Source organism: Pezoporus occidentalis, unplaced genomic scaffold, assembly GCF_034315485.1.
Source record: "Pezoporus occidentalis ecotype Australia unplaced genomic scaffold, CSIRO_AGI_Poc_V1 ctg3, whole genome shotgun sequence".
Taxonomy (NCBI): domain Eukaryota; kingdom Metazoa; phylum Chordata; class Aves; order Psittaciformes; family Psittacidae; genus Pezoporus; species Pezoporus occidentalis.
The window spans coordinates 21,706,075-21,732,435 of NW_026914940.1; the positions used below are offsets into that span (position 1 = coordinate 21,706,075).

The 26,361-nt window shown below is 42.2% G+C and overlaps 1 protein-coding gene and 1 long non-coding RNA gene across 2 annotated transcripts in view; one reads left to right on the plus strand and one right to left on the minus strand.

The window, feature by feature from the left end:
• Positions 1-26,361, minus strand: part of LAPTM4B (lysosomal protein transmembrane 4 beta) — a 61,998-nt gene that overhangs the window by 14,983 nt on the left and 20,654 nt on the right. Inside the window, exons 3-6 of the mRNA XM_062627350.1 lie at positions 23,227-23,300; positions 22,506-22,628; positions 13,425-13,523; positions 5,755-5,850 (exon numbers count right to left, since the gene is read on the minus strand). Of these exons, the coding sequence (XP_062483334.1) occupies positions 5,755-5,850; positions 13,425-13,523; positions 22,506-22,628; positions 23,227-23,300 (392 nt within the window). The remainder of the gene's footprint in view (positions 1-5,754; positions 5,851-13,424; positions 13,524-22,505; positions 22,629-23,226; positions 23,301-26,361) is intronic.
• LOC134168014 (uncharacterized) lies at positions 12,108-25,587 on the plus strand. The gene is made up of 4 exons (XR_009966361.1): positions 12,108-12,230; positions 14,930-15,030; positions 18,452-18,514; positions 25,487-25,587. It is a non-coding gene; the product is annotated as an uncharacterized LOC134168014 (long non-coding RNA).

Sequence of the window (26,361 nt, forward strand, 5' to 3'; positions counted from 1 at the left end):
TACAAACTGTTGCACACCACCAGCTACCTGGTGAACACTGCCAAGTCTGTAGGATTTTTATGCCACGTTATGGAAAGTTATCTTTAAAGCAGTATCCTTCTCCAAGTTGTCTTCTACTCTTAACATGTACCATCCCAAAACTGGCTGGAAATCATAGTTCCCAAAGGGTCTATCATTTTGTGCATGGTTTGTCTGTCTCTGGGCGCCATCTCCTGCTTCAGTCTGTTTAATTGGCATGAGTCTAAGGGTTTTTCTCCAGTAGCCAAACAAATTGTCTTCCACACATAATAACACAAAGAATGTTTTTTCCAACCTTATCGAAGAATATTTTTCCTCTGCTCAGAGGAATCATCCAGCAGGAATGAAAGACCTAACCCTGCACTTCTCAAATAGGTTTCCTATTGCTTTGAGAAAGGGAGAGCAAACAAAAGTGTTGACAGATTAATTACAGGCTACTTAGCTGATCTCATGTCCACAGAAGGAATACATCTGCATTGAAAATCCAAGTAACTTATTAACTGTTGCAACTAAATCTATGTCAGATAGAATCTACTGAAGTGATTTGATAAAGTACGTAAGGATCTAAATCCCACTTTGAAGAGAGATTTACGGCTTTATGCTTTATCCCCACTGGCAGCATGACTGAAGATAAAACTTCCATTGATTGGCTTCAGTGAGAGTTAAAAATAAACAGAATGAAATCCCCTGGCTGTCCAGGAACACAAAGGAGCTGTTCCTGCTCCAGAGAACAAAGTGGCTGACTTTGGGTTATCTTCTGAGCTCAGAAGCTGTCATTTTTTACCAAATTAGACGAACATTTCCATGGTACTGCTGTCACAGTTTAAATTAGTGCAGAAAACTAATCTTCATCCATGGTGTGCTTGAGCAGTTGGTAGGAAAAAGCAATCCCAGATTGGGGAAAGTGGAAAAAAATAATCTTCAGGTTACTACGGTTCACTGCAGGGGAGTTACCTTTCTGCCATGCCAAAATCTCCTACAGATATCTCCAGAAAATGAGGGGAGAGTAATACTGGAAGAACACTTAGAGGGGGTAGATTTTACCATATCTCTAAGAGGCTCTGCTGTGACTAAGGTACACAGCTGGATACCCAGGTCCTAGCATTATCAGCCCCAGGAGCACTAGGGGGTCATGTCTTCCCACCAGCTGGGGTCCATTCCCGTGCCCAGTAGTACCTCCTGGTCCCCCCATCCACAAACACAGTCTGTTTTTTGGGCAAAGACAGGTACATTCATGTGAAGTTGAATTTTGATCAAGGACCACAGGAGGAGGACCTCTCACCTAACAGGGGCAGCAGGAATGTCCCGTTCAGAGCCTGCAGTGGAGAGGATGCCCTTTTCTTCCAGATGGCACACTTGCAAAAGGGATGGCTTAAACCACTGAGTGAAAAAAAAATCAGATTACCTGGCAGCCGATAACCATATCTATCAGGTTAGTTACAGTTCAGATCTATGAGCATTATTTCTAAGAACCAGTTTGACTGGGGGGAACTAACTTTCAGTGCTGGGAATTTCCTCCCCAGTTCAGTCCACACTTGAGTTGTTCCCATGGCTTTTAGTGGTATTACAATTGGATAGTCAGTAGGAAGGCAGAGACAGCTGAATATTGTTAAAAATCAAGTATTACTGAATTGGGGTCTGGTAACAGAGAGGGGTCTATACAGAGCATCTCACGAGGAGCATGAGAGAAGGTACGACAGATGCAGCAGAGTGCCAACGACCAGTGCTGGCAAAGAGCAGTGCTTTATGAGGACAGAAAACACAAAAGCTCAGCTCTTGGAAGGACATATCAGTAGATTTCCACCACGTCACCAGACAAGAAGATGACAGATGAATACTGCTGTTGAGATGCTCCCAACATGAATTTACAGAGTCACAATGGATTTGCTTTAGATAGAAATGGGGGAAACTAACTGTGAGATCAACCAAAGACTTCCTGAATGCAGAGAGCCAAGGAACAAAAAAGCAGGCCTGCACAGCTGTGCTTAAGGACTTGTCCATTCTCCTAATCAAATTACATCCAATGTGATGTGTAAATGTGCTTACCCACCTTCCCAGTGGTAAATTAAGAAATACAGTAAAACGAAAGATAATCCAGTTACAATTTTCAGAACAGCTTCCTGGACTGGAGAACCAATTATATACAATCACAACTTCTAACTCTCTTGAACCAAATCCTAGCACTCTATATTAAAGAAGTTTCTTACTTTCCTAAGAAAGAGACCTGTAATTTAAACATCTCAGAAGGGTTCACAGCTCCTGCAGCCAGCAAGTAACTGTGGATCCTTCCTGCCTCTCATGCCACAGCATCCCAGCTAGTAAGGATTTGACTGTTCTTCTTGAGAAAAGCTCAGTCATTAGTGTCCTATTTCCATTTAAATTGAAGATATACTTGTCAAGGTTTCTGAGCAGGTAAAACAGGTAACTTCTAGTTCAAAAGTTATAAGAGGGAAAATAATAATCCTCATGAAGGTATAAGTAAATTTGTATTTATCTGGCAATGGAAGATCCAAGAATCTGATTTTGCCAAGATGTTAAAAGACCAGAGATAAAAATAGCTATTGCTGGTGACATGTCTTCTTTTACAACAGACATGTCTCCCTTCAAAAAAAATGGCACACAACAACCATTAAATAGCCATAACATGAATGTAATTGTTTATGGCTATTAAATTGTGTGTAATTAGAATTAGTAGAGGAGAGGGGCTTACCCATTCTTTTTCCATTTTCAGTACAAGTCTTCCAGGTATATAGAATTTTGAATTCAAGGATGAATTAGTTGATGATGTGTTATTGAAGGTAGAGATTTCTTTTTTTCCTCTGAATGCAAATTATAATAGAACTAAGATACACATTTTAGTTTTAAGTTATTTTTCAAAGATAGCTCTCCCACAAAAAATTAGAAGACACAATAATAAAGCATTTGAGTAATAAATTTCTTAGCTCCATTGAAAATATTAATGTAACTGGAGAAAGATTCTGAATTTCTAATCATGCAAATATATAAACCAGATCTTTTAAGCTTGGCAGTAAACTAATCCATACTGTAGCCTATATCTAAACTTTATTCTAAATTCTTTTTTCATTGTAATACAGTGTCTAGCACTTGAAAACCTAATAACTTAAAAAAATTGTGTGTAAAGTGTAGATGTGATACGTCAATTACTACGCAGTACAAGGGATATTAGGTGGGATCTGATCTCTAGGTTTTGGAAGTGTTGGGGCATATTTAAAGCTTGTTAGTCTAAGTGTAGCTCTTATGCCCAGTCCCATAATTAAACTTAAGATTTTCACCTCCATTTGTACAGACTGGTATTGTTTCAGCAATGATGATGAGAAGTATATATCAAAAAAACATCCCTGAAGATGAGAATATGCCCTGCAGAAATGAGCTGCAGCTCTACTGGAATTCATGTAGCAGTTTTGAGTCTAAAAATGAGACATTTCTTTCAAAACAGAGAGCAGAGACTGACCCACATGTTTTAAGAACCTGGTAGTCTAGAATTCAGAGGCATGTCTGTGTGAAGGACCCCTAGCGAAAGAAGTTTCCCAGCATCAATAAAAATAAGAAAACATTGTTTTAATACAAAAGTACACTTGAGTGTTGGAGGAATATTATACAATTCAACAGACAGCAGTGATCTATCACAGCAGTTCAAAATTTCATGAGGTTTCTTCAAGAGTCCTAAACTCTCAAAGATCCCCAGCACTCAACTTTCAAGGCCCTATTGTTCCACACTTCATTTTTTAAACCATTTTTATCCATTGTGTTGAGCTTACTTTTTTACAGTCATCTGAAGAGGAGTTCTTGCTGATGTCTCTCAATGTAGACATAGAAAAAAAGTATCTTTTTGAGTCTAATTTGAAGGGGCAAATGAAGGGAACAACAATCTTTGGATCCACAGTGGAGAATAAGGATTTAACCTAATATCTCATTTAACTGATGTAGAAAGAACGAACTACAGATGCATCATACCTGAACGCAAGACCATATTCAAATTAAGGCAGTGTGAATATTAAGGAAAGAAGAGCCAAATGGTCAGGGCACTAGCTAGGAATGCACAAGATTTCTCAAAACCTGCCTCTTCTGTAGCTGTCTTGTAAGATCAAGATAAGCAAAATTAATTTAAACTATCACTGCAAAAATATGTCATCTGTAAATGAGATAAAATGGCTTCCATTCACACAGAAACACAAGTACTTTAAAGATGAGGAGGCAGCTGAGAGCACTTCGGTGATTACTAACTACAAAAGTGCCAAGAGAGGTTTTGTTAATCAGGCATCTCTGAAAACCAAAGTATTTTCCTTTGCCAAAGCAGCAAGTGGTTTTAATGTAGCTTTTAAAAAGCCTTAGTAAATTTAGTTTGCAAAATAATCCAGCTGACACCATCCCACCACCGAGCCTGCCAGTTCTGTGGGTTGTAGAGTTAGCAATGTTTGAAGATGAGTTACAGCTACCCGCAAGCTGAACAAAAGAGCTATCAAAATCATTTCACATAAACCTCCTGGTTTTACTCAAAGTAAATCCCAGTAAAGAAAGTAGTAAATACTTCTTAGCTTTCAATAAACCTGTATTTTTATACTTAAATGTCTTGGTTGCCAACTCTTTATCATATTCTGTAAAACCTTTTACGCTTTTCTTAAAGCTCCAGGTATTGAAGACAAATAACTACGCAAGAGTTACAGCTTTCATGCAAAAGTTGTAATGGTTTTCTAAGTGGCTTTTTTTTTTTGCAGCTGCAAAGGAATACTCATTCCAGTGGTTTTAAAGTTGAGGTTTAATACCTCAGTGTGTGGAGACCACCCATGATTAGGAAAACCTGAGGAAGGCAATCCTCAAATTTTACCCAGATGATCCAAAGGGCCGAGTTCATGCTGCTCTCATTCTGTTACATAAATGATGTAAAGACCCTCATTACATAAGCCAGTGGAGTCACCCCAGGGACCGATTTGGCACAGCTCTAGTGTGTAGCTTGGGTGGAACCAAGCAGCTCCACGGAGATACTGCTGCAAACAGAACCAGCTCTCTCCAGGGACTCTTTCTTCTTGTGTTCTTCAGTGCCTTCTTCAACAAGCAAGACCTTGCTTAGCAGTCAAGCTCTGCATGTACCCATGTCATAACTAACTTTCTATAAAATGAACCTTCCATTCTTTGAGGTTAAAACCTGCTTATTCATTCCTTTCATGTTGATCCCCTTTCTTATTCTGCCTCCTTACTATGCAAAGCCTATCATGTGCTGGGAGATGAATCCCTGAACTTTTGTTGCCTTTTAGCTCCTCTCTGTGAGTGTGTAAAGCACTACATCACATGTTGAGTGTCCTAAATGACAGTTTCTACAGTGAAATCCACATTTCACAGCACATATATACTATGGCATCCATGGGTCCTAATCAGTCTCCCCCCCCAGTGTCCAGACCATCACACAGCTGAAGAGCTCAGAACTGGGGGCCATTCCTGTGGCCACAAGGTAAACTGTAGTTTATGCTTAACACTGATTCTTTAACAGATTATATGCATAAAATAAAAGCAGTATTATAGCAGTAGATGTGATTTGTAACCACAGTACACCAGTCTGTTGAATCTCAAGTCTAAACATAAACAACAGATGAGGATGATTCTATGATTCTATGACTCTTAAAAGAATGAATATGGTTAACTAAGGAGTCAGAATTTAATGTAAAATAAAGCTATTAAACATATAATATTAGACAAATGTTTGTGATCTAACATCCTTACCGCAGTGTCATTGGTGGTAATGTACACCAGCACATCTGAGTTGTTTCTGCCATTAATGTATCGATAACAGTTCCACACGCAGCTTATCAAGTAACCCTGAAAAGAAAAGGGATTTATTATTCTATGCAGAAAAATAAACTATGCAGTTTTCTGTTAGAGCAATTCTATTCTTATATAAATAAGCATATGAGCCTGCTAGAAGCAAGGGACAGTCACTTTGCTGGTTGCATTGACTGTAAGTATGTGTAGGGGCTCTGTGAGTAATCTAGCACCTTTACTCATAACTATAGTTGAGGTTGTTCAGCCTTGAGAAGAGAAGGTTCCAGGGACACCTTACTGTGGCCTTTCAATATATAAAAGGAGCTTCTAAGAAAGATGGAGAGAGACATTTTACCAAGGCCTGTAGTTTCAGGACAAGGGGCAATGCTTTTAAACTGAAAAGGTTTAGACTGGACAAAAGGACTAAACTTTTTACAGCGAGGGTGGTGAGACACTGGCACAGTGCCCAGAGAAGCTGTGGATGCCCCATCCCTGGAAGTGTTCACAGCCAGGCTGGATGGGGCTTTGAGCAACCTGATCTAGCGGAAGGTGTCCCTGCCCACAGCAGAGGGGTGCACTAGATGACCTTTAAAAGTCCCTTGCAACCCAAGCCATTCTGTGATTATATGGTTCTGTGGTTATTGATACTTGTGTTGCACTATGAGCTGCTCCATCTAGGCAGAGATGCAGCAGCCTAGACCTACCTGAATGAAATTTACTATTCCAGATATTTGATATTACAGGTAGTAGTAATATTCTTCAGGTAGACCAATCGATTTGAAAAGAAGAGGTTTCTTTGGTCCTGAATATAGCTAAAGTAACATCATTTTGTGTATATAACCCCCATTTTCCTTAAATGAGCAGGTCACATATGCTGTCTTTCTTTCTTACACCTTTCCAGAAACACAGAGATGAGTTCAGTCAGGCACTGTGTTACTGTGCATGGGACACTGCATACTGTCAGGGGTGAGTTTTACTACATAAAATGAAGGCACAAGTTAGACTGTGGCAAAAGAGGTGGTACTGCAGATGCAGAATTCTCAGGGACAGCAGCAAAAAGTGAACATAAATCAGTTTTGAATTCCTCCAGGGGAAGGATGTTTAAATATCATCAACTGGGGGTATTAGAAACTGGAAGCAAACCCCACTAAAAAGAGCACAAGCATGCTGGGGACTGAAGAATCACCCAGCAAATTACAGGAAACCCTCCTTGTCTTCTGGCCGGGCCTGACCTGACCTGGCCAATGATTTTGTGATGGTCCTATATATCAGCTGATTGTTCTAATACTCTGTTTCACTTACTCTGACATTAAATCAATGTATTCTATATGATTGGAATGTCAGGGGTCTTCCTATTCTTGCCTGTCTAGAGGAACATGCCTGTGTTAAAGTTTTAATTGAAATCTGACATTATTTCTAACCTTTTAACCACTATTACAAATTATTCTCCTTTTTTTTTCAGTATAAAGCAAAACAAACTGCTACTGTAGCAATACTCCTACCACAGAATCGTAAACTTCACTGGTTTTGTTCTTGGAGCTCTGGGCGTGGCTGCTCCCTGCCAAACAACTAGCTGTCTCCACTTATTTTGGAACTGGTTGGGCGAAGTGCTCATGTCCATCATCTCCTTCACCAGCAGGAGAGATTCCAGTTTGGCCAGCAGAGGTGTGCAAAGTGACTGGAAGAAAGGCAGGAGGCAGTAACACAAGTGGAGGAGCAGAAATCAGATTTTCAGCATGCTAGGGACAAGACTGGTGGGAATAAGCAGATCCCTCTGGAGCTCTCTGCTTCCCATGTAGTCACACATGACAGTGGTGAGGAGAAAAACCTCCTAGTGCCCAGCTTATATTTTTATTCAGTAGGTTTTGCACAGCACACATAGCGTGTGCAAATTAAACTGCCAGCGCTGATTGGATTTGCATCTGTGCCTCACTGAGTGAGTCATACTTCTATGACTCACTTGCACTGATGACCTTCCTAAAGCCTCTTATCCTTTTGAGCTGCCCCGTGCTTCCTCCCTCTCCAGAGCTGTCACACATGAGCTGTGTTTTTCAGGATGCCACATGACTCACTGATGGCTCTCTTGCAGATCAGGAAGGTTTTTCAGCCAGGGCTGAGCTGGCTGAAATCCAGTAAGTTTGCTTCCTCTTCTCTACGGCATCTCACAGAGCCTGGGTGACTTGGAGGTGTTGCAGACTTCCCAGTACTTCTGACCATCAAATGGGGAGAGCAAAAGGCTTCTGGAGCAGCAGAGTCCCAAAGAGAAGGTGAGACTGACTCTACAGCATAAGGTACTAAAACCTGCCCCAGGCTACTGAAACAAGTGGAGCAAAGGCATATGCATGGAAAACTGCATCTTTTACAGAATTAAATAAAATGCCATTGTTAATTATAGATAGCAATAAGTTGTTCAGTAGCTTTCAATGCTCAGATACTATGTGCTAAGAAAGGCATGAGAACTAGTACAGAACAGAGACTGAATACAGTAATCTTCTGTGGGGATATAGCCTGACTTTGTAAGACACCCTTTACATTAAGCCTACCCTATTTGCAGGCCAATTTCTATACTCCTGTCAAAATTCAAACTGAGGGAAGCCCCATTTCAGATAATACAGTCTTATCTGGGAGACGCTAGCAGGAGATTTATTTTTAAATGCTCCAATTCCATTACATGTGGTGAACAAAACACATTTAACCCCACAGAGAACTCCTACAGCTCTTCCAGCTCTGAGCCCTAGCTCTAATCAGCCCTGATCCTGCATGCACGGGTTGTTTCTCAGTGGGTGAGGTCCGTTCCAGCCCTTGAATTAAAGAGGTCATTAGCCAGCACACACCAAGTTAATTGGCTCCGAGACAGTGACCCACATACAGCTGCGAGCGGCAGCAGCTTTTGGAGCATGTACTTGTCCAACTGCTTTGGCCTGCAAATCATGAGTCATGGAAACTCATTTTCCTCAACCTGTAACTTCTTCTTTAAACTTGTTCCTAATCATTGTTTTCTAATGATGCTGCTGCACCCTTATGTGGGATTGCTGACTCAGTTACCAATTTTTTCCTGAAAAACTTGGCTGAGCCTTACAATACTGCTTTAAAATGTGTGGCTGGACACTCAGTATATAAATATATCAATTTTTCTCTCAGGAGACCAATATTCACATTTGGAATAGGTCCTGTGTAAAGGCATTAAACCACTGCAGCCTAATCCACCCTTGTGGGTGTTCCCACATACCACGGCACAGGCTGCTGACAACCATCTTTTGGGGGCAGCCTCAAGCAGCCACCACGTGAAAGGAAGTGTGCACAAGAAGGACTAAATGTGGAAACAGGCACTGTGCCTGCTTCTACTACATTTCAGTCTTCCCCTTTGAATGGTGAGAAATGACTTGACCCCTGAGGAACTGAAACCCACAAAAAGTTCTAACCCTGCCCCTTGCTGTTGTTACTGCATATGCACTTGTTAAGCGGCATAACAAAGTAATGTACTGCACAACTTCTGCTCATCAGACATGTGTCTGACCAGATGACTGACCAGCATCTCTGTGGAAATTAGAGGCTGCTGTATCCTGCTGTTTCTTGTAACACAGCAAGAAATCTGCCTATCTGGGTCAAAGCAGCCCTCTGGGCTGCTCCCTCGCTGCCAGCAAGCACAGGGTGAACGCCACAGACCCGACAGAGCTCCCTTGGGTTTAGAGCTTTCTGCACCAAGTCCCATTTTATTCTTCCATCTGCTGTGAGTTTTCTATTTACAGAGCTGGGCTGGTCTGCAGTAACTGGTGAAAATGAGATAAAGATTTCTACACAAAACAAAATTTATATGAAGATTTCAGATGGATGCTAATGGCAGACCAGTCGGCCATGTGTATTTCACATGTTGGTGCTGCAGGAAAAACAATGGGTTGCTGTGCTGATGAAATCTGCAATTAAATCTTATCTTCTCACTATCCTGTGAGTATAAAAAGGCTGCAAACCTTGCATTTCTTTGCAGTTGTAAAGAAATGCAAGAATTAATGATGTCAAACCACTGGCATGCAATGGTTATAGGCCAGGACATCATCTCTTGGCTCACAAGGCACACATACACATATATGATTTAAAGTAAATGACCCTTGCTTTAGAGATGCTTCTCCTATAAGAACCCTGCCACCAGCAAGCCCCGTACTGGGACCTATCCCAGGCTTTCTTAGAACAGGTAGCAATCTCATGGCTCTGTGTTGGCCACCCCTGGGAGCAGGGATCAGAGCTTGGCTGTTAGGGCTGTGTTTGTGCCCCGACTGCTGCTCCATCATCGGTGCAGGAAGGTAGCAGACACTGGGGTGATGTGCTGCAGGTCAGGGTTCTCCCTGCCAGGAGCCATCCCCCATGGGCATGAAAAGTCTCAGGGTGAGCATAGAACTTCGTTCTACATTATCCTTTCCCATCTGCTGATGACATCAGAACATGCAGAGTGGTCTCATCTCCAGGCTCAACACCTTGTACATGCAGGTTATAGGCATATTATGGAGATCAGTTAATATTCCATTTGGTGAAGACCAGCCTGTCTCACTGAACTGGAATACCTTTTAGCTGTCCCACCAGCAACTAGTTCTTCTTATCTCCTTTCCAGCAAAAGAATGGCAAGAAGAGTCCAGTACTCTGCAGCTGCAGAGTAGTCAGGGAAACCTGTTCTAGTTGCGTTTGTGCTCACCAGAGCTTAGCTCATTTGGGCCTGGGGATCTTTGCCCAGGGTGAGGAGGGAGAGGTTGAAGCATCAGTCATTCTGTCTCAGCAGCTGGGACTGGCCAGAGGAAACGAAGCCCCTGTTCTCCAAACCGGCTGCAGAGCAAGGCACTACTCAAAAATCACCGTGTTGGCCATATGCTGTTTGAAATCCTGTGTACATGTATATAAATACATTTGTGCTGCTGGATGCCCTTCCTCAGCCAGATAGGAAACACATATGTTTCATAGTATGTAACTCTGGTTCAGTTTCTAAACAAACACAGTAAATGGCATAACACATTTTGGTCTACCCTGAAAAAGATTCTGCATGAAAGCACCTGGAATATCCATTAGCTGCTTCAGATCCAAGTAAATCCTAAGGACTAAAAAGACAAGTGCTTATATGTAGCTAGCTGGCTCCCTTTTTTGCTACCCTCTCTTGTCCCCCTTCCCTTTTTGAAATCCCACTACTGCAAAGCACAAAACCACATTATACTGCTATATCTTGGTTTCTGCTCAACAGTGCTTTCCTTTACATGTAGCTTCACTCAAAACAAAAGCATAATGATGCCAAATGTTTCTAAGGAGTTACGTGATTCTGTTTCGTATTTCCCACCAGCTGAATGCAGCTTTTACTACTGTAGCTTTTCCTAGGCTACAATGTTTTGGTTTCTCTCCTTATTTCTAGTTGAACTCCAGAGGGAGAGGGAGCTCAAGCATATTTTTACTCACAGTACCTTTTCAGTTTCAATGCATAAATGTGGTACCATCTGTTAAGTCTATCAGTGATAAAGTGTGATGCATCTCATAGTGTCCAGCTTTCTTTTCATGGAGCAGACTACATAAATCTGCATAGCAGCTCTTCTGGGAACACAAGAAATTCAAATGAAAATGCTAAGTATAATTTAGCATGTGTGTCTGCATGAGTCATATTTTTTGTGATTCATTTGCATGATAATATGTTACTAGAATGAGCATTATATGAACCACATATACTCTTGGAAAAAACATAAAACATGTGTTCACCACTTTAAAACAAAACTAGTCTTTTTTGCTATTAATTTCTTAGGTTTCTTTCTTCTGTAGTAAGTATTTTTGCCATGCCAGTTTTAGTTCCACTTTTTCTTTATAAGGTTAGGACTTCCCTGCCATACTTAGGTCAACAAAATACCAGCCCAGCCTGGAGTAAAAATGAGCTAATGCTTGCATCTGAGAAATTTAAGAGCACATCCCTTGTGGCACCTGACACACCTACGTGTTTATCACATTCATTCATATTTCTTAAAGGTGCAAAAAAATCAGCTATATGGCTGTGAACACATAAAGTCAGAAGGCTAAATTATATTTCTAAATGACAGGAAAAAAGTGAACATCACTTCCAACAGTACCTTAAAATACCCTGTTTGTTGGTTTTGGGTTCTTTTCCTTCAATTTTGAAGTATCTTCAATAATCTAATCTACCTCTTTTGTCACAGTAACTTTCCCTGTTCATGTTGTCAAATGTGTTGTCTGGAAGCAACATCCCTGGTGTCTCTGTGGCTCTCTGGGACTTCTCTAGTCTAACGCGTAATTGCTCTGCAGAGACAGAGCAAGAACTATTCTGAAATAAAACCCAACACAAGAAATACAAGAGCGGCAGCACTGCGCTGTGAGAAACTTGCAGGAGGGTGCAAGAAGAGGGCAAACATACCAGCGTACTTTGCAGGAGGTCCAAGGCTCAGGGACTTGTTGAGCAACAGGTAGTTGTTTTTCATATGATGATTTGTGTGATCTTACTCTGAGCTCCTTTTGGACTTCTGCCCTGCACAGCAGGTGGGGATGGACCTTGCTGGACCAGAAACGTGGGTGCAGTGGTTTCACATGAGGCCTTTCCAGCTGTGCTGGGTGATGCTACATCTCCCCTTTATCTGGTATCTACCACAGCTAGAGCCTCACCCGTGAGGTTTACATAACAGCAACTAAATCATCACTCCCTGTGTCCTTTTGCTGCCTGGTGTGACAGTCCTTTACATTGTCCTGCCCAGGAGGGATTGTTTGGATCTATTTACCTGCTCTACAACATCCTTTTTGTGATAAGGCACCAGAAGTAAACGCATACTTCCAGAGGTGGTAGGCATCACAACTGGCAAAGAAATCTTTAGATTTCTGTTTTTTTCTATTCCTTTCTTAATATTCTTAGCATTTTATTCACTTGGTTGATCAGAACTGAGCAGTAAGCTAGTATTTTCACAGGTCTAGCTATTACAGCTATGAGATCCCTTTTCCAGGTGGTCATGCAGTTCAGAGTCTACTGCAGTGTCTGCAAAACAAGACTGTGCTTCCTCTGTGCCCACCACTTGGAATTTGTCACCACTGAGCTTCTCTGCCACTTCACTGCCCAGTCACTCAGTGCCATGAGCTCTTTCTGCAAAGCTTTCTTGGCTGTTTTCTCTGTTTTGAATGACATTGCAAAAAAGTGTTGCTGTAGATTTCCTTCCCCTTCCCATATCTTTCATGATCATGAGTCTCGCTATTGTGAAAAACAGTGATTTATCCTTATTCTCTATTTCCTAGCTATGGTCTGTGAGATGACCTTTCCTCTTGTCCCTACACATCTGAGGGTGGTATTTAAAGCCTTTGATGACAGACTCTGCCACAGACCTTTTGAAAAAACAAGAAGTCTGTATCAACAGGCTCTCCCTTGCCCACTGAACAACCTGCTCCTTCAAAGGATTTATATTATGTGTTGCCCCTACAGCATCATGTTTCCCCACTGAGGCCTATATGTTCATGTGTTTGTCTATGAGATTTTCTGCCTTTTTCCCATAATGATTTGTAGAGCTGTCAGGCTGCCTGGTCTGCAGTTCCACAGATCTCTCTAAAGCCAGGCCCCCCAAGCAAGGGACATTCCATCCAGGACCAGGAGTAGACATTAGACACAGTAATGTACTTACCTTAAAAGCCAAAATGATACTTATGAACAGGAGGATAATCACAACCAGACACGTAGGGTTCACAGACATAATCTCTTCCTTGTAGGGAAAATTGGTGGGCTGCATAAGCAAAAAGAAGCAAACCACTGTAAGTTCATCTCACAAGTCATTCAGGAGCCATTCAATTAGTGCACTCTATAATTAACAGCTTACAAAACTTTCTGTGATCTACTAAATAAGGAGCTTGTCACACCAAAAAAGTTTCAGTGAGTTTGGCTGGGACACACTGGGAAGGCTCAGCTGCCAAATGTTTCCTGAAGGGCTGAAGATTTACTTTTTGCTTTGTATGTGGCATGGGCTGTCCTCTCCTCTCTGCAGACTGGGTTTGTATCGGACACAAATCAGCAAAGGACATCTCTTGGGGAGCTTTGCAGCAGAAAACCTGCCATCATGGGCAATGGCAGGCAAGTCCTGTACTTATTAAGTAATCATTATACTGGCACTGGTTGCCAATCTGGTAGTTCCTTCCAGAAAATCAAAGCAGGAAAAGCTGGACACTGCAATCCTTTCACCTAAATATTTGATCAAAAGGCATTTGGTCTATTCTGCTCCATCTTGTTTTGGCTAAATTTGGACTACTTCTCCAGGACACTTGTTAGTGCTGCTGTCTGAGTGCGTGCCCCAAGTAGGCATGGGTCCTGCAGTGGAGCAATGACATGATTTCAAACTGAAATGTGCCCCAGCTCCTTCTCTTATCTCATACATGAAATGGAGGTAACAAAACTAATCTTCCCACCTAGCGTAGGCTCTAGTGATTTACAATTGTGAAATGCTTTAAGATCACTGGCTGAAAAACTGCCTCTGAAGATGTTTTACTGTCTTGTAGTTCTTGTTATTACTTCAAGAAAACACAACCTCTAAAACGCATGTTCCAAATTGCTTTGAAATATTGCAAGGCACAAGTTCCTGTTTCGGTTACAATAAACTATTGTTCACAAAAGATAGCTTTGCTGCAACAGTAGCTCATTATAACTGAATGCATTAGCTCCTTCCACACACAACTCCCGTTTCCCTTACAGGTCTAATTACTTAACCAGGCCAGCTCTGCATCCTTGTCAGGACAATTAACTAGACCAAGCTATAACTGTATTCTTGGCAATGATGATGTAAATACAGAGTAACCCCTTAATACCCCTTCTACCAGCACTCAGCCCAGTGAATCAGGAAATCATCTCTTTTTTGTGGACAGCTGTTAGTGAGAATGGCTCTTTATTTAGCGTGTCCATGACCTGTTCAGAGTGGTTAACATCAACAGCAGCTGTAACCGTTTGCAGATAATGTTACATAAGCACATTTTCCGCTTCTTGACAGCAATGTTTCTGTTCCTGTACTGAATTTCATGGCTGGAGTTTTTATCATGTTATCTTTTGTTGAGCTACAGCTTTTGTAAGACATTAGCTTGGTATAATTCAGTAAGTTGATCTTCTTTTTTTAATTTTTTTTTTTTTTTTGACAGAGGGTTATAGCTAAATATAGCGGATGCGGTCACCCAGAGTTGAAGAAAGCAAGAGTATATGCCAAGAAAAGATGAACTGAAAAATAAACACAAACCTTATATGCAGAAAATGTAAGTATTAATGCCACAGCTTGCCCTCCTGCTTGCAGGAGGGAGGCCATGCACACGGTTAGAAAGTTTAGTCAGTTAAGGACAGTTACAATGAAACTTCTCCAACATGATTATTTTATACTGACTGACCATTAAAAAACTAGTCAAGCTATTTTGTGAACGTAATAAAAACTCCTAGTGAGGCTGTGGTCCTCCTACACACTGGTTTCTGAGAACCAGTCATCAGTCAAACACTGGATGACTGTATGCTGGGGCCTTGGCCATAAGCTAAAGGCCTGTTTCCAGATGTCAGCTCAACTGGAATTTGCATGGGGCCGAGAGGAGGGCAGGAAAATGACCAAGAAAGTTCCTGCTACCTTGAAGAGAAGGAACATATGCTGGAGCCATGAGCTGTAAGCCAGGAGCACCATGTGCTGTAGAGCAGCGCCTGGCCCTTCCTTACAGCAGCAGTGCTCCAGGTGAAAGCACAATAATTTAGCACCAGAATCACAAGCCAGGAGAGCACATGAGGAACAAATGCTGCGGTTTGTCCCCTTCAGGCTCTGCTCTCTGCGTCTCTGTCCTGAAGTGACGCAAAGTTTAAGCAAGCCCCAGCAAGGCGGCGGGTGCTGCAGCCATGCAGCAGTCACCCCCACCACAGGTGCCCGGGAGTTCTGCGTCCAGGCTGGAAAACTGAAGCAGTCCCTCCTGGAGCTTCCTGGATTGCTGTGTGGGAGACCGAGCTTTCACAGCATCAGTGAATAGCCCAAGGGCATCAGGTCAACATGGACGAAAGTCCCTTTGTTTGCTAACCCAGCTGGTGGCACCTGCCAGCCAGAAGATGCCTAACACTGGCTTGCCCAGGCTGGCCTATGAGCAGTCTGATCTTGACTCACAACCACAGATCCCTTCAGTGCAGTAGGAAAAGTAATTTATAAATCCATGGCTTTTGCGAAGCAGGAAAGATGGTGGGAAGCATCTTGGCTGGCTCCAGGCTCACCCTTGGGATCCTCCCACAGCAGCAACTGCTCCGAACATAACAGTGACTCTCATGGGAAATGGGTACCAACAGTGGTTCCGATGAAACATAGACCCATTGAATTCTGCTGACTCCAGTGATAAGCTTAAACACTGATGTAGGTGTATGAGGTGGGAAGAAAAATTCTGCCTGTGTGCTCAGGGTTTGCTCTTTTGTTGGGAGACCAGTAGTTGAAATCCTGCTGCTTGGAAGGCCCTGGACACTGGCTCAGTGCTGCGACGTCTGGGAAAAGCTCAGTGTCAAATCCTGTGCAAGGTCTGATGGAACTAAGACTGAAATACAGCTGGGAAGGAAAAATCAAGCCCTTCACTGGAAATATAGGAGTGATTTTGCAGCAGGACATGATGAAATTTCCCATACAAACAAGATGTTGTTGTAGTAGTGTGGCACTGGCATGCTAATTTCATAATTAAAGCATCATTTATAACCTTGTCATGGACATGAAGAGGCCAGCATGCATAATATACCGGTAAACTTTCCATTAAAAAAATTATACATAGAAAAGCTCTATTAGGGACCTAAAAAGAATCTAAAACTTGCATGGAAATCATATTTCTACTGCATCAATATTGTAGAAATGCACAAGAAGGAAAGTTCAAGGCTGAAGCACTTTGTCATTCCCTCAGCCTGCTTGCATAATGCTTTTCTTCCCTTGGACCACAAAAATCCATTTAAAAAGATGGTACAGATTCTCATTCAGCAGTTACAATCCTCTGAGTATTTGCATCTTACAAACCCTAAAGAAAATGGTAATGTGTCTGCAGAACTTTTAAAGCTCTGCTAGAAGTTAGTAGGACTTCTTTGGAATTATAAAATGGTATTAAGAATGTCAGAAAGGATATTCCTTATTTAAGCTTTTATAGGAAACATTTCTTTAGGTTTAATGTCTTTCACATTCTCTAGATATTTCCCCTAGGATTTAAAAGCATGACTGAAACCACCTGAATTGTTAAACACTAACACTGGAGGTAGTCCCGTAGAAAAGCTATTTAATATACTCTAAAATTTTCTTTAGATGAACTGTCATAGGCCTGTACTGTAATAAAAACCAAGTTTGCATTACTCGGTTGCAGATTCACCTGTTCTGCACCTCTGCTTCAATTCATTTCAAATACTGTTATCAGTTGACAGAAGGTGAAGTGTTTAATTTAGAGGCTTTAGAAAGCCCATATATCAAAGATTTTGTGTTGCTAAAGAAATGTGCTTTAAGTCAAACTGCTTTAGATCATTACTGCTGCAGGAAGCAAAATCATTTTTGATTTACACAATCTGGATTTACCATGTGTGAAAGTTTTTGTTTTTCTAGTGACAGTGATAATGACCAAGATGTCCAACATAACCCTCAGAAAGTTTCACCACATCATCGCCACACATTTCAAACGTGAGATTTGTAAGTTTATAACATCTACTTATTTTACATGAGTCTTCATGCTGAGATGCTTTTGCAATTTATGGGAATTAGGTGGCACACCTGTGTTCAATTGGATATTAAAAGGCAACAAAAAGTTTCCAAAGACAGTTGTGCCTCTGAAATCAGCAGCCAGTATAGGCTGACATTACCACATACCCTGTGAACACAATGTTCTGTATTTTACAATTGCAACATTTGCAGCTAGGGCTCTGCCTCACCTACTGATAGGTACTTATTTATCATCTTGCTAAAAGTATATGGAGGGTTTGAAAGCAGCTTGTAACTCATCACTGATAGACTGAAATCTAGGAGATGTGCACCAAAGTGAATAGATAACATAATCCCAAACACTAACATAGGGAAGTAGAAACTGTTAAAGACATGGGGTTTTCACCTTTGAGCAAGAAAGAAATGTTCTTCTAAGACTGCCAAATATATTCCATCACATAATGCATACCTTCTTCCAGGTATTCAATAATGGATTTGAAAAACTGTCAGGATTTTTCATTTCCCTTATGGAGCTGTGCTCCCTAAAATACCATGCACCAAATTCAAAGCAGTTTTAGAGGAACAAAAACTATATGAATGCCAGGAAGAAATATAACCCTTGTTTTCTGCCTGCCTTGGCAGACCTCTGCAAAGGGGGTGAGGCCAAGCTGACTCTAGGGCTTATTTATAAATCAGCAGGAGGGATCACACCCAGCTGGCATGACTCAGGTCTCACCTATGGGTACAAAGGTATTGACTGCAATCTTGTTCTAAACATGGTGTTTCAGATGCCAAACTTATCTACCATAAGCATTATTAAAAGGTAGGGAAACAAGTCCATGGGTACAAGCCTGTTCATTTAACAATGTTTGAGTGCTAGGACTACAATGACAGCATTACTGCTAAAAGTTTGAAAAGCCTGGTTTTAGCTTCATCTCATTGTGTGTGTGAGTATCTGATACTGGTGGATTTGATCTTCTCTCCCTTTTGCTTTTCCCCCTCAGACACAGTGTATTTGTTCTGAACCAAACACAACAACCTTCTGCCAACTGATGTGGCCCTTCCAGGTAAGACTAGGAGGGGTTCCTGCTGAGCTGCTTGTGCTTGGGACCACAGCTAAGACACAGGAGGCATAAACAGCTTCAAAGCAGCTGCAGAACAGCTTCAAAACTTTGTTAACAGGTGACATTAACTGTACAAAATTCATTACAGCTCTTGTTAGTTTTTGCCAATCACTAATCTCCACTGTGAATGGTAAAATAGAAACAACTTCTTGTTTCTAAATGAACTTAATTTGGACTAGGTTTTAGCTACTCACTGTGCCTCACATCTAATTTAAATAGCCTTTTAATGCCTCATTATTCTGCATATGAAAACTCTAATGGCACCACCTCTTGGTCACCTTTCTCAGTAAAGGAAGCAGGAAAAGCTGACTGTCTCTCATCATACTTCAATGTATCCAGATTTTATAAAGTTTTTGGAGGAACTTTTCTAAATGTTCGCTAACTTTTAAGCATTGTTTTGCAAACAGACACCATAAACAGACAGATGAAACCTATGTCACCAAGTGAGAAAGGAAGTCTCCTCTCTACTACTATTAATTGCTGGTTTTTATCTGTCCACAAATACTATGAATGGTTTCTGGAAACAGCAAAAAAGAAAAAACCTGGGTACTCTTGTTTTGACACTTAGTTCCCTAGACTACTTACAGGGTCACTGCATCCCAGGTACAGTTGCCATAGCATGCTCATCTGTATTCCTCGTGTTTTCACATTTCTTTGCTTTTAGCAGTGTAGCACCCATTAGTGACTGAACTCGGGCTCTCAGTCACTCTTACTCACTGATTAATGGCTCTGCCCATACTCTTACTTACTTTGTCATTAATCTCTGTGTCAGCCATGGGTAATATTAGTAGTGATTTTGCTGGGAAAAGTCACTGTGAAATGCCAATGTGCTCACTTTGGGCAATGCAGGGATAGGGTCTTTCAGAGGATGACACAGAACAATTAGATTAGGCTCCTGCTTGCAATCTCCAGCTAGAGAATTCGATTGCTCTAGACAATGAGCCTGGGGAAGCTCTCCCAAGGCTGATGTTAGCCTTTGTGAACTGCCTGTTTGGTATCAACTTTATTAATGGAAGTCAGGAAGAGCATGAAATCTACTGCTGATTCCTGGAGACCTTCCTCTACCCAAAACAGAAACTCTTTGGCAGATGGTCAGCTTGACCATAACCCATTGCAGTCTGCCAGCTAAACTTTCCTAATCCATCTGATACATCCTTTATCGATCTAGTGTTTTATTGTTGCTTTGAACATCATGCTGCAATGTCAAATGTCTTATGGAAGTCTATTATGCCCCTGCCCATCTTTATTGACAAAGACAGTAATCCTGTCAGTGAAAGAAAATGAGTTTGCCTGCAGGACTGATTTTCCGTGAAACCATGTTGGCAACCATTAATCATATTCCTCCAGTCTAATCCTCTACCAATTGACTTTCCTCTCAGCCCTCCTGTTTACTATTCTGCTTGGTAGCAATGTCAGGCCAATCAGCCTATAATTATCCTGGAAATCCCCCTTGCCCTTTTGAGCACTGACAGTTTAGCGCTCCTGAAGTCTTGCGGCACTTCATTACCAGTCCAGAAAATGATTTACAACAGCAAGAGATCTGTGCAACCAGAGATTTTAATGCTCCAGAGCTGCAACGTGGCTCACGCTGCGCTCTGCTGAACTGTTCCAAATACCTTCCAAGCCTGCTACAGAAGGGCCTATTATTTCTTCTATCTGCAGGAACAACAGTGATGTTTAGCAGGCGAATCAGCTGCTTTTTGCCCTTCTAGTAAGCCAGCTTTAGATGTAGCACTAGGTTTTCAGCAGAAGAGCAGGGGCTTTTTGGTGTGTAGCTCCCAGCCTGCTCCTGCACCCCTCATGCTCTCCCACAGTGACCACAACTGAGTAAAACCTGGTTACAACTCCTGCTCTGAAGAGGGGAGAATTCCTGCAGCCAAACAGATGCTTGTGCTGCCACAGGAGCAGGGCTGGCACTGATGCAGAAGAAAGGAACTGCAGGTAAATGATGGGCTGAAGGGCTCCAGCCAGTGGCAGTGCCAGCTTCAAGCACTTGACAAGATGCCATAATTTGCTCTTTTCCACTCATATCTCTGAGAACCTTTTGAATTATTCCTCTGCTGCTCTTCCAGTGTACCAGCAGCTGTGAATGCAGGTGAGTGTTGGTGAAGCATAACAGGCTTCTGACACATCCCAGCTCCCTGTGGCTTGACACATTGCCTCTTCTAGCAGATCTGTGTGGCTACTTATCTGCTTGCTGTTTCTTATTATCTATTATTCATAGAATCACAGAACTATTTAGGCTGGAAAGACCTTTAAGATCATTGAATCCAACCGCTAACCTAGTACTGCCAAGTCCACCACTAAACCATGTTCCTAAGTGTGTGCCACATCTACGCGTCTTTTAAATACCTCCAGGGATGGTGACTCCACCACTTCCTTGTGCAGCCTGTTCCAGTGTTTGAAAACCCTTCCAGTGAAGAAATTTTTCCCAGTACCAAACCTAAACCTCCCACGGCACAACTTGATGCCATTTCCGCTTTTCCTGTCACTTGTTACTTGGGAAAAGAGACCAACACTCACCTCACTACAAGCTCCTTTCAGGCAGTTGTAGAGAGCAATAAGGTCCCTCCTGGGCCTCCTTTTCTCAGGCTAAACAACCCCAGTTCCCTCAGCCATTCCTCATAACACTTGTGCTCTTGACCCACCACCAGCTCTTGTTGCCCTTCTCTGGACTCACTCCAGCACCTCAATGTCTCTTGCAGTGAGGAGCCCAGATGCAGCCTCACCAGTGCCAAGTACAGGCTGACAATCACTTCCCTGGCCCTGCTGCCACACTATTGCTGATAACAGGCCAGGATGCCTTTGGCCTTCTTGGCCACCTGGGCACACTGATGGCTTATGTTCAGCTCTGTCAATCAGCACCCCCAGGTACTTTTCCACTGAGCAGCTTTCCAGCCACTCTTCCCCAAGCCTGTAGCATCGCATGGGGTTGTTGTGGCCCAAGTGCAGGACCCAACACTTTGCCTTGTTGAACCTCATACAATTGGCCACAGCCCATCCATGCAGCCTGTCCAGACACCTCTGCAGAGCATTCCTACCCTCAAGCCCACTCCCACGCGGCTTTGTGTCAGCTGCAAACTTACTGAGCATGCAACCAATCTCCTTGTCCAGATCATCGATAAAGATATTAATAGAACTGGCCCCAGTACTGAGCCCTGGGGAACACCTGTGGAACACCTTTTATACTGCCCTATTTTTCCACCCACATAACAAAGTTCACAGCCAAGATAATCTATATTCAGGTTTTCAAGGCAGATTTTCAGAGACAGCTGCAGTGTTGGTTTCTCAAGAGATCTCCTGCTCCACCTGAACCCTGCTGGACATGGCATGTAATCCCGTGATGAGAGAGGGGGTCACGGGCTCTTGTCTTTACTTTAGGTGATTATAATCATACCCTGTAAGTCTACACAATGGCTATGGATGTTTGGCCAAAGCAGCAATAAGGGAGCCTCTGGTTGTCCCTAAGACAGGATCCAAACATATTTTTTAGCAAAACCAAACCTACATTGAATTGAACTCCTGCCTAATGAAATCTGCATTAAAGCCACAAAATGAATTAAAAGGAGCAAGAAAACATCCTTGAAATAGTACCAAAAATAAGCTATGTATAGGAACACAATAACTCTAAATCCAAAAGCAATTATTTATTATCTATATCTTGCAATATGAGTCTCATTCTAAATGAAGTGGTGTTGAGAGCTTCCATGATATTGCAGAACTCCAGAGGTCTGCACAAATATTGTAATAAGCTAGTAATGTAACCTTGCAAGGGCTCTTGAACACACAACAGCAAGGGCTGAGAGGACTTTCAAGGACTGCATAGTAAGTCAACAGCAAATTGTGGGCTAGAAATAGAGGACAAACAGTGCACGTTGCACATTTCTCCCCCCTTCCCCCCACCTTAAAGGCTTGTGAACATCGAGTGATTTACCAGCTGGCGGAGGTAGTCCTGAATTGTGCTGGGATAGACGAGTACACTGATGGCAACCAACGTGTTGAGAGCAAAGTCGAAGATCTGGTAACAGAAGAAAGGGATGATCCAAGCTGCGTGTTGCTAAAAAGGAAATAAAAACAGTCACAAGTTAAAATAGAAGGATATTATGTCTTTCTGCACTAAACTGTAAGGAATATTTGACACAATGCAATGTTAGATCAGCTAAAAGAAATAGGGTATTCAGCCAAAAAGGTTGGCCAAGCCAGTTTGGCTGCTGAACTGCAGTAATATGTGTGGTGTAAGCCCACAACTCATTATACTAGGATATTTAGAAACCACATGATACTTTTCTCCCCTAATCAATAGGAATAATACTGAGACAAAGCACAGGCTTGGCAGGTGAATGGGAAAAATCATCCCTCAACTTTGGTAGGTACAAGATTCAGTTCTCTGAATTCCCAGTTTGCCCAGAGCTTACTGATATTTGAAACTGCAGCCACTCAACACAACTGGGCACTCTTCCTGCCTGCAGCAGAGGGCCCTGGGATACCATCAATCTAATCAATCAGTTCTGCTGCCTCTTTGACTTTTTTTTCCCCTCTCAGTTTTGAGCTAAACAACTAAGCAAGACATCATTAGAAAGCAATTTTCTTAATTTTGTTTATACAGGGTTTTACATTTCACTTGATTCAGGTCTTCATCAAATATAATGAATTACCTTATATGCGCCATATGTAGCCATTGCACAGATCATAATCATAAGAAGAGAAATTGCTGTGGCAATGCACATATCTGGAAGAGAAACACATCAAAATGATTGCAGATAAATTCAGAGCTTGGTTCAGTTATTTTGCCCTCTACCTGATGCAGAGCATCTCAAAGAGCAGGGTTGAAAGCGGGTGGAGATGGGAATCAGGTGCATATTAAGCCATTGCTGGAGGAAATCTGTGGCTCTTATGAGAAGCACAGACAGTGATTACACTGTGCAAGACTCTGCAGCCTCTCTGAGGTTGTGGAGATGCCATGAATGGTTTGTTTTTTCTGAAGATTTTAAAAAAAAATCAGCAGCAGTCTTGACAAGAAAATTATTTTGCTGGTGATGACAACATCTGTAGTCAGAAAGTGTCCGCTTTCCCATGCTACAGATTGGTTTTGCACTAGTAGCTGCTGTGTATCTTTGCTTGCATATTTCTAAGAACTCTGGAAAAGGTAGAGGCAGAGGTAGAGCAGAAGTAACATCTTGGAAATTTCTATTTCAACCAAGAATACTACAGAGATATACAGTTTATTAATGAAGATGTGTAACTGTCAGGAAAGGTGAAGTAGTAGAGGAAGGAAAAGATTCTTTAAGGTTTTGGCTGGAGTAATTACAGGACTCTATTTTTTTCTTCTATTGCTGCTCAGCTTTCACTGAACTTTTCATTAGATACAGGAAGTTCCTAAGCCACAAACTGCTGGAAGGAGATGCTGCGGGAAAAAATTATGTATGTTTTATCTTTTCATATATCATTGATATCATTATTACAGGCTGTAGCCAGAATACTGAAAGTATATTTCTGAGTCCAACCTTATAGTGAGCTTAAGAACGCAACTGAACATTGCAACTACTTTTCTGAGGCTAAACCAGTGCACAAAGAGGAGAGAGGATTTGAGGTATAGAGGACATCACTTTGGAGATCCCACCTCTCCTGGTACCTGTGAGGAACATGCTGTTCACACTGTTGCCACCAGGTGCGTTTAAACTACCTGCCTTGTGAGACCTGTGGTGGATTTGAGACGCACAAATAAATGACAATGTTCAGGCTGTTCACTACCCATCACTGCCTGACTTTGGAGGCATTCAAAGTGTGAAGATACCTCCATTTGATCACAGAGTTGACACAACATCCAATCCAGCACATGATGAGGAGCATCCCACAGCATGGGACAGTCCTTCCACCTCTCTGGCTACATCAAAATGAGGTTCTGAGCAGGTGCCCTGAAACCTTCATCAAAGTTCCATCGAATGTCCAGATCTGGCAGCTGTGGACCTACCACTAACAGGCAGCAGTGCAGGTTCATCAGCTTATGGCTGAAGAGGAGGGTTAGACCCTAAGTCCTGTCTGTCATTTTTTCCAGCCTACCAGTACAATCATGCATGTAGAAAAGTAAAGGAGCTAGACTTTGATCCCTCTCTGCCTGAGGTTACACAAACCTTGCTCTGTCTTACAGCTTCTACCAGCACTAAACCAGATTTCTGCTGGCCCTTGATGAAGGGAGGATCCTGAGACTTGTGAAGCTGGCAGAAAAATGAGCAAGAGGAGACTGTTGTTGGCTGGCAAGGGCATCATCCAGCATAACATGCTTATGTATGTTAGGCTACAGGCTCCTTGTGAACCATGCCTACCAATAGCAGGATCAAGAAACTAGGTACCTAGGTCTCCTCTTTTCCAAGACACTTCCTGTGTCTGGGTTTCAGGCCTCTTGCTCTCTCTCTCTTGCCCTTAGATTTTGTCCTTGTATAGGGACTCAAATGAAACAGAAGAAGCCCTATTGTGCGCTACTTCCTAATTTAATGGATGGGGCCCCTTTCTTGGGCTCCTGGAGGAGCACATTTAAATCACTGTAGTCTGATGAGGGCCTGAAGTCCAGATGACCTTATTTGCTTGAATGTTTGTCTTATGGTCAAAAGTAGCAGGTCTCACCCAGGAGAGGCATCAGCACTCAGTGCTGAGGTTAGCTACACCCCTGCACCCAGTTTCCTACCTGGTGGCTTTATGCAGCTTGGCTTGTGGGTGCTTGGAAAGGCCATTAAGAGGCAGCTGGGCTCCCTGCTCGTAATTCAGGAGGGGATAACATCTCAGTGTATCCCAAAATGCTCTACATGCCAAATTGCTCTTCAATGACACTTCCTTCTTCTCTTTGACTGTGTAGAGAACCTAGACAATCCAGCACAGGCATCTGAACTGCATTGCCATAACAAGTCTCCATCTTTTTAGGAGCTGTAAGGATGTGCTGTGCTTGTTAGAGGTGATCTAAATTCTGCCCTCAAGAGGAAGAAGCACCCAGAAAAGAAACCTGTATCAATTAAAAGTACTGAAGCCTCTTCACATAACTGTGTGGTCTTTTACTCTGGTTACCCACATACATCCTGCGAAATCAAAACGATTTTGAATAGATCAAGTACAATTGCGGTAACGAAAAAAAAGGAGAGAAGTGGAAATAGCTGCTTGTAGCCACCAACCTCAACTGAACCACCTGTAAAAGAGGCTCTTTGGGTCAATATTTTCATTCTAACCACCAGTTTGAAGGCACTGCTCATGTATTTATTCTGTCCCTTCTTAATCCCAGCCACCTACTCACTGTACCCAAGCTGCTGTCATTGTCATTTGCAGCAGATGCAGCAGTCACAGACCTCACCCTACTTGTGACCACAGCAGTACTGCTTCAGAGCCAGCACCTAGCAAACTGCAGTAAACTTGACATTGAGGCTCTGGTCTGACATATTCATATTCTCCATCCCCACTGTCCCTCTAGCTGTGCTCTGCTGTGCCAAGTCCTAGTTGGCTTAAGCTGGTTCTTTCTCATTTAAGGCTTCATTGGGTTTTTGATTTGTGTCAGCTTCAGTTAATCAGAACAAAACTAGATACATAGCACATTAATTGAGAAGCTAACAGAGGTGTGTGATTTCTTTTCTAGCCATGCTGTACTGTGTGTTGCACTTACGGCTATAAGGGCTGTACTTGGACCACTGCAATGGTTATACAGCCTCTTGTCCTAGACAGTTTTTGAGTTTTCTGCTTGGATTTAAAGAAAACATTTGGGGTGGTTTTTTTTCCTTTTATACCTTGCAGTGAGATCCTTCCTACCACAC